The following is a 9244-nucleotide window of genomic DNA, read 5'->3' as shown; positions in this document are numbered from 1 at the left end:
GCAATAAAGAACAAAAAGTACTAATAAAGGCTAAGTTCACTGCCACAACTGTATATACAGAGCATAAAATTTTGTTGCTATTAAAGGTGAGAAAGCATAAGACAAAACTGTCTTGTATTAGACATTTAAAAGAAAACAGTAACTAAAAAATGCCAATTGCAAGATGTCGAAGCAAGAAACAAAAGCCAGTTTTAGAACAATATACAGGACAGGTGAACGGTTATTTAAATGATCCTAACCCCTCAGAAGAAACTGAATTTACTACTTCCTGATTTCTACTAACTATCTGTAACCTCAAAACCTCCTCATTTAATATATTTCATTTACAAAGAAACCATCTCCCAAAGTTCAAGGAAACCACCCCCAACCCCAATCTTATTTTAATGTCATATATAACAGGAAGATACAAATCAGAGAGATAAAGCATTTTTTTTAAAAAAAGAAGCTGATTGGTTAAATCCAATCAAGTCCTCCCATTTTGGATAAGGCATTTACATTACTAATTAGAGGTCACTTTGTGGTTTCTACATTAAAGGGTTTTCTTGCTATCTTTAAAGAAGTCAAAAGGGGGAGAAAACAGAACAGTTGCCTGTAGCACTGAGAATACGTAACAACACAGAAGGCTCCTTCATAGACATCACTCGCTTCTGGGATGGAAGGATCAACTGTCAGCTATTATGATGATTTTATTAGCACAGAGGCTCCTGATGACTACTGCCCAGGGGTGCAATTGCCTTACAAAGGTATTTTCCTGCCTGTGCTATATGCCACTGTGTTCTTGGTGGGCATTGTGGGCAATGGCCTTCTGATGTGTGCCCTGATTATCAAGCGACGTGCCCAGAGGTTGATTGACATCTTCATTGTCAATTTGGCAGCCTCTGATTTCGTTTTCCTTATTACATTGCCCTTTTGGGTAGACAAGGAGATGTCCTCCGGGATTTGGAGATCAGGCTCATTCATCTGCAAAGGTAGTTCCTACATCATCTCTGTCAACATGTATTGCAGTATTTTCCTTCTCACCTGCATGAGTGCTGATCGGTATCTGGCCATCATACATCCATCAGTGGCCAGGAGGATCAGAACAAAGCTCTATTCTATCATCCTTTGCATCTGTGTCTGGATTCTGTCGTGCCTGCTAGGGTTGCCTACCCTTCTTTCCAGAGAACTGGAGGAAAACGATGGCAACACATACTGCAAAGACAAGAAAGTCACATCCACTAATCGGATTGGGTCACTGTTTCTGCTAATTTCGGCTTTCTTTTTCCCACTGTTGAGCATCTTGCTGTTTTACTGCTCCATCACCAGGAAACTCTGCATGCATTATAAAAAAGCTGGAAAACATAACAAAAAGCTGAAGAAATCCATCAAAATTGTCTTCATTGTGGTAATTGCCTTTGTTTTCTCATGGGCCCCTTTCAACATTTTTAAATTTCTGTCTGTGGTGTCTGGCATTCAGGAACTCAAGCCGCCTTTCTGCCTTACCTACGAAGTTGCCTACTTGGGTATGGAACTGAGTGGCCCCTTTGCATTTGCCAACAGCTGCACCAACCCTTTCATTTACTTCTTTTTTGATGGCTACATCCGTACGGCCATGTTGCAATGCATGCTTCCATGCCTGAAGGCCCACAGCCCTGGCACTAGTTCTGACACCATGGACACGTGCCTCAGCTACTCTTTGACTGTTCATGGAGAAGATGTTTCTAGGAGGAGAAGACGGTCACTTTCGCTCTGAGGAGACCATTAATTCTGAAGGATCTACATCAAGACAGAAGGGAGTAAAAAATGATGGGGGGTGGAAGAACAGAATGTGCAAAGCTGAATAAATAGCCATAATATCATAGTACTTTTGTCATGTTTCATACCTTTAATTATATAGCTATATATGAGATTTTATTGGCATATATGCTGTAATTAAAATAACGATGGGTTCCTGAAGGCAGCTTAAAAACTAATAAGAAGATCATAGGTATGCCTCAGAAATTATTGCAAACTACAGCTGAATCAGACCTCCTTTTAATCTCATCAAGAGCTTGCAATGAAAACTTGTTAATGCTTATTACCATAGAGATTAGTTCAAAATGCATTGTTTGATAAACTCCTTGTCTTTTCCAGTTCTTGTTGTAATACTGAATATATGAACCTTGCAAACTCCACTCCTTGTCTTCTTTAGACTTGTGTTTGCTATTCTTTATTCCACATTAAAACAGTCAAAAAATATAAATGCTGTTTCTGTTCGAATAACATTAGTATAGTTTCTGGAAGGTCTCTTACAAGTAAAAATGCACAACATAAAATAAAACAGAGTCTCTATAAGTGTTTCAGTAGTGATTCGTATTTGTGCATCTTATTTTCAAGTGTGTAACAATCATAGAAAGTGAATGACTAGACATTCAAATGTAAAAGAACAGCTAAGCATTATTTTTAAGAAAGGGATCCAGAGAAAGCAAAATCTATAGACTTCAGAGTAAATGCTGGGGGATTTGTCAGTAGTAGATGCTTCTTTTGGTCTTGCACATTACTCAGAAGGAGATTGGCTGTTGTCTGATTTTGAGAATAAAATTAGTTTACAAGTTACCATTCATTTTAAGTGTTGCGCTTCTAGTATTTTTATGGAAGAAACAAAACTTACACCTAGAACAAGAATTATAATAAACCAATGGTCTATCGCTCACAGGCTCATTTCTAAAAAATGAACAGTTCTTTAAAATTCTAACCATGCAAACTTATTGCAGAGTTTCTCCAACCTAAACCCACTGATCAAGCTACATGGGATCAAACTGTAAATTACCTTGGGAAGTCAACTTGGAACATTTGGGGTGTTTCTAGCTAGAATTTTTAAAAATTTTGGGGAACTGAATACAGATTATCAATGTGTTTGCCTTGAATTAAAACCTTTGATAAATACGCTAATGTCTGTGAATTTATTCTCAGAGTTTGTACCTTCAGAACAAAATGCCACTGAAATTTTGTGTTAGGATATTGTTTCTGAAAATATACTGGATTTGTTTTTAACCCACTCACAATGTACTGGGAGACTTGTTGTAAGCCTACCATGGGCACTTTTGGAAACATGAGAAAGGGTAGTGTACTGGGTTTCCAGGCATGGCCTAGCAATCAGCAGGAGAATGAGGGCCAAGCTACACATGACGAATGACACTTGAACGGCAAGTGGATTGAGTGGAGGGCAAGTGAACAGGGAGAAATACACTTGCCGTTCAAGTGTCATTCGTCATGTGTAGCTTGGCCCTGAGGGATGGGTGGGGATCTGGGACATTGCCAGTGACAGTGTGTTATCACATCCAAGAAAAACCCAGAAGTAAAATCATACCTCTTTAGAAATCATCAGAAACTCTACAACAAAAACATGGTGTTTGTCTGGTGATCCCTAGAATGATCACTTCCAGCTTTTTCCTGAAAGTGATATCACACTATCAACCAACAGCAATTTTTAAAAAATTATTTTTCTCCTACCAGACACATCAACCGCTGTCATTCAACACAAAATGGACGAGGACCGGGGGCAGGGGAGGGGGGGGTTGCATGACCAGTAACAAAATGCCTACCCTGCGGAGCAGGATTTTCTCTGTGCTTTGGGAAGTAGGTACTGTTTGGCTTCAGTTTTCAAAGAAAAGGTAGAGTCTCCTCCATGTGTGGCCATAATGGGAAGTTGCCAAGCCCTGAGGCATAAGAAAGTCTGTATCTATGGCTGATTCAAAGAAACTAAATTGGTAAGGCTTCTGGCCAGGATGAGTCCAAAGCTTTGCTAATCGGCCAGTTAACAAGGAACATTGCAAACCCTTTCTATTCATTTCTCTTCCGTTCAAGACCCTTTTGATTTTGTCCAAGGCTCAACAAGCAAGGGTGTGCTGGGAATCACACCAGCAGGAGTCACTGAACCTATAGGCACCACAGTGAAAAGAAACGTTAGTGTGAACCAGAAGCAGATTGGGAAGCTAAAATGGCCATGGAGAAAGCCAGGCTGGGTGGCTCCCGCAGCGTTACAAGCCAGCCCTGCACCAGCAACCCCTGGGAGCTTCTGAGGGCAGAGCATAGGGAGGGGGAGCATTGCTGATGCAACATCACTGCATGAACAACAAATGCCCAGTTGTCAGTGGCCCTCCAGGGCAAAGATCCACCAAGACTTTTCACTGTAAGTTAAACAGCCTTTCTGCCCTTGGTGTGAACTAAGCTGTATACACAATAAGGCAACAGTCATTTTGAGACTGCTGAAAAAGATAAACTGAATTCGTGCTACCTTCTCTTTGTGCAGTCGTGCCATATAAATAATCATGCGGAGGAGCTGAGTAATAATGTGAACCAGTTCTCAATCTGCTTTTTGCTCTCCGATGCTTGCTCCGTTAAGCAGTGAACTCCTTAACTGCAATAAACACATGTAAGTCGGATGCTTAAATAATATAGTACAGAAACAAAAGGCTAATTTTTCAAATGTCCAGTGCAGTTGGTTTTACTCGGAGTAATAACAGCCATTCTTGACAGAAGAAATTATTTAGCATAAGCCCTTTGTTAGTTGGAATATATATATATATTTAGAGGATGGAGCCTGGAGAGGTCAGTTGGGGGAGCAGAGGGGCCTTGGCAGGTTGTAATGCCATAGAGTCACTCTCCATAGCAGCTGTGTTTCTCCAGGAGAACTGACCTCTGTCATCTGGAGATGAGTTGTAATTCTGGGAGATCTCCAGCCACCACCTGGAGGTTGGGAAACCTTTTTATTGTTGAGGATGTACAGGATTCCGGCATGCTTAATGTTCAGGTCTTTCTCAGATCAAATGAACTTTTGTGCCATGTTTCAGCAGGAATCAAATAAAAGCCTATTTAAGTTGCTTATAAGAATCCAGATTACATGGCATATGCCTTCTTTTAGTCACAGGATGAGATAAAGAAAAACCAAGCTGAAAATATGAATGGCATATTTTGTGTGTGTGGTCAGAACTGAAACTTGGTCAGTGGTTTGAAATTAAATCTTCAAGCTGGCACTCTGCTAGGCAAAATGATGTGATGCCATTGATAACTGCAAACAGGAACAAATGCATAACAGAGGCCTTTGTTGTGGTCTGTTAAGGTTAGAAAGGTCTCTCTCCTGCCTCACTGTGCCAGTGAACTTATGAATCATGTAGTTCATAGGAAAAAAGAAAGGGGTGACATAAAGACATATTCAATTAAATATCTTTTAACCTGTTAGATTTTATGTATGTATCTTCAAGGTCCAATTAAATATAGTATTTGAATGAATTTCTCTCATGTCACATTGGCAACGTCAGTTATTTTGACTTTCACTGCAGTTCACTAGTTAATTTTAATTGATTAATTGGGAGATCATAGGGTTTTCATAGAGGGAGCTAGAGAAGATCCTTAAAGATAAAGATGTCTCTTTGGGAACCAAGATCAAGATAATCCAAACAATGGTATCCCCATTACTATGTATAGATGTGAAAGTTGGACAGTGAAGAAAGCTGACAGGAAGAAAACTGACTCATTTGAAATGTGGTGCTGGAGGAGATTTTTGTGGATACCATCGACAGTCAAAAGACAAATAAGCGGGTTCTAGATCAAATCAAGCCTGAATCCTCCCTAGAAGCTAAAATGACAAAACTGAGGCTATCATACTTTGGTCACATCATGAGAAGACAAGATTCTCTGGAAAAGTCAATGCTAGGATAAGTGGAAGGCAGTAGGAGAAGAGGAAGATCTAAAATGAGATGGCTTGATTCAATAAAAGAAGCCATGTCCTCCAATTTGCAGGATCTGAGCAGGTCTGTTAATGATAGGACATTTTGGAGGTCTTTTATTCATTAGGTCACCTAAATCAGAGGTGACTTGACAGCACATAACACACACAATTTGGAGATTTATACTCAGCTTTCTTCCCTAGCGTAGAAGAAGCAGTTTACACCATCATTCTTCCCACCTCATTTTTATCCTCACAATAACCCCGTGAGATCGGTTAGGCTGAGAGAGTGAACAGCTAAAGGTCACCTGGCAAGCTTCCATGGCAGAATGAAGATTCCAATTTGTGTCTCCCAGACCCTAGTTTGACACACTAACCAGTGCATTACATTGGCCAATGTGTCTGTTCTTGCTTTTGGCATATTGCAGTCAGGAAGGATCTCTGAGTCTCTTCCAGCTCTGCAATGCAGGTAACAAAATTAAGACCACTGTCAACTGCACAGCTTTGTAACCCGAACATAACTCAATTTGAAGTGCTCTAAGGAGGAATGATACCAAACCAGGCAACGTATATCCATGGACATGTCTGAAGAGAGACATTGCACATCACTGTGTGGTGAAGAATACCAAGCTCAATTCCACTCACAACATGGAAGATGCTTGATTTTACTGTTATCAGAGAAAAAGGATTAAAAACAGAGCACATCACCATTCATTTCTTTGCTTTGCATCAAAGCTACAATGAACGGGGGCAGGGAGACTGGCCCTTTGTGCTACCAGGAAAAGCTCCTAGTGGGCAAGTCCTGAAGAAGCACTGGTGATCAGGAGCAAGTGAAGCTATTGGCTGGGTCTGAATTTTAAATGATCAGCTGGTAGTCAGCAAGGGGGGGAATCCTCCCCTGCTGCCTGCCAGCTGATCGTTTAAAGGGTCCTGCCCCTTGCAAGTGGCAGGAAAGGGCCCTTTAAATGATTAAATGCCCCTTTCGTTGCCGGAAAGGGGCATTTAAACCCCATGAACCACGAACTGGTTCGTAACTGGGCTAATTCTGTGCCAGTTCGTGGTTCGTTGTTCGTGGAAACACCATGAACCCCATGGTTCAGTTTTTTCTGGTTCATGCTCATGTCTACTCTAGTACCAGACTGGGTATATAGATGCCTCACTTTGTCAGAGCTAGAAGCTTCTCTCCACCTTCTCCTCTTTCTATGCCTTCTGTCCCTCTGTGTCCCTCTCCTTGTGGTCTTGCAAGAAGCAACATGCTTCTGCAGTGCTCTCCTGTGTAAGACACACACACACATGATCTCGTACTTCCACTCATGTGCAGCTGGATTAGCTGGCCCCTTGTGTTTGTTTCTTCTATTACTACAAAAATACAAGTGAATGTGAATCAGCTTCAGTAAAAGTAATTTTTATCTCTTCCAATATACTGGCTTGAAGAGTGTTTCACCACAGAATTCCACTCCTTTCTGACTGCAATTTTGCTATATTAACAATGGTAACATTAAGAGTAACAGCAGCTGCTATATACAACTGGAATGACTTGAGAGAAATATAGAAGAGTGTGAGAAATTTTAGTGAGAAGTTTTGGGCTTCCCCCAACTATGGTGTACAGGCATCAGAGTTAAATCTGAGTCAATTGCCACCAAACAATGAGTAATCTTACAGCACGAAGACAAGTGATGACTCATTTCTCACTTCAACAGAGAATAAAGAAATACTTGTTGCTTGAAAGGTTTTTTTCTCTCATGGATGCTTGCTTGCCCTTTTTTCAAAGAAAGCAAGAAGCATTTTTCTAGGGTCACACTGGGGTGCAACCCAAGCTGGTGAGAAAAGGAGGAAGGAAACTATGCAAATAAAAAAGAATCACATACTCAAGAAAATAAATCACATAGAGAACTTTTGAAAGATAAAAGTGTTAGCAGGCACTAGAACTCATGAGAATTAGAAGACAAGCAAATAATATATTGATGAGCGCTTTCTCATTGTTTATTTCTTCAAATGCAGAACAGCTATAATTCTCATAGACATTCAGGTATAACATTGTCTAGGCTACCTTTCTTTCAGCTATGCTTGGACCAAGCCAAACAAGTGGAGAGAGCACTTCTATGGATCAGACTCCCTGAAGCCATTTTCCGTCCTGATTCATGCCAACCCACTGTTAAACTTTCATGGGTATAATTTTTTCAGGTCTGAATAGCCTGTAAAAAATTCACAGCATTCACTGGCCCTTATTTGTTAGCATGGAAGGTACAGAGAATCATGTTCTGAGCTGTCATAAACGCCTCATTTTCCCAAAACATCATCATCAGCAAAATGTGCTGGTTCACAATATAAGCTGCTATCCAGTAATACTTCTGATAAGATTTTGGTAACCAGCAATGAACCACTGGACCAGTGGCTGCAGAGCAAGTATTCAATGTGTGCAAGGACCACTATCGCTCCCACTGCTACCCTAATACCCAATACCAGATCTATTTGGAACAAAACTGCATGCCTTACTGGGATGTTGCAGAAGAGAAACATGGTTGGAGGAAGATTATGTGGTGTGTATGTCCCAAAAACTAACTCCACCTGGCTATGCAATACTACCCCAACCATGCCTTGGTGGCTGGGGAGGAGTAGTTCCTATTATTCTTTGTGAGTCCTTTAACTTTCATAGACTTCCAGTGCAAGCTATAGCAGGCATTGCCTGTATGCTCCTTTCATTGGGAACTAGATTAGATGTTCTGCTTATTTACTGTCCACTCAGGTCCCCAATAAGCCCCTTTCTGAATTGGCAAAGATGATCTCAGATGTAGTGTTGGAGACACCTAGACTGATTATTCTGAGGGACTTCAACATCCATGCTGAATGCTCTACATCACGGCCAGCCCAGGAATTCTCTGCTTCCCTGGTGGCCCTGGGCTTCTCTCAAATAGTGACAGGTCCCACACATGAAAGAGGTCACACTTTGGACTTGATATTTTGCACTGAGACTTTGAAGGGGGGCCTTGCTTGGGGCTGTAGATACAAAGCTCTTCATAGCTGTGGTCCATTGTATCTATGGGACCGACTCTCTCCCTATATTCCACCATGGGAATTTCACTCATCTGAATAGGGCCTTTTGCAAGTACCACCCTTCATATGGGCAAAATTAACAGCTGCCCGTACATGGGCATTTTCTATGATGGCCCCCAATTTATGGAATGGCCTCCCTGAGGAAGTTAGGAAAGCTCCCGTTCTCCTGGCCTTCCATAAACAATGCAAAACTAAATTGTTCAAGAGAGCTTTTTGCTCATATGGGAGGGCTGTACTTTAAGGAAGTGGTTTAAAGAGATCCATCAGTAAAAGGATACAGAACCCATCAGAACAGGGATAAGAGGGGACTGTAGAGTTCACTACTATTTCTGTAAACAATGAGGGACTATAGAATTCACTACTATTGCTGTAAATGGTGACGGACTATAGACTTCACTACTAGACATGGACATGGACTGGGGAAAAGCCACAGACTGTTGGTCCATGGTCCATCATGTTTCATGAACCATTCACGGATTGGCCCCAGTTCGCGGACTGGTTTGT

At 41.2% G+C, this 9244-nt stretch overlaps 1 protein-coding gene across 1 annotated transcript; it reads left to right on the top strand.

Moving 5' to 3' along the window:
• The first annotated feature begins 652 nt into the window (after positions 1 to 652).
• On the top strand, positions 653 to 1790 carry GPR15 (G protein-coupled receptor 15). Its single transcript, XM_054974748.1, has one exon. The coding sequence runs from the start codon at positions 653 to 655 to the stop codon at positions 1730 to 1732; it is 1080 nt and encodes a 359-aa protein (XP_054830723.1). The 3' UTR covers positions 1733 to 1790.
• The last annotated feature ends 7454 nt before the right edge of the window (positions 1791 to 9244 follow it).

The sequence above is a fragment of the Eublepharis macularius genome, chromosome 3 (genome assembly GCF_028583425.1).
Source record: "Eublepharis macularius isolate TG4126 chromosome 3, MPM_Emac_v1.0, whole genome shotgun sequence".
In the NCBI taxonomy this organism is placed as follows: domain Eukaryota; kingdom Metazoa; phylum Chordata; class Lepidosauria; order Squamata; family Eublepharidae; genus Eublepharis; species Eublepharis macularius.
Note: the sequence above shows the minus strand (reverse complement) of the source record. Positions and strands in the feature narration are given on the sequence as shown.

What these genes read in the sequence shown, in the direction of transcription:
- GPR15 (XM_054974748.1), top strand. Translation starts at nt 653, where the DNA reads ATGGAAGGATCAACTGTCAGCTATTATGATGATTTTATTAGCACAGAG.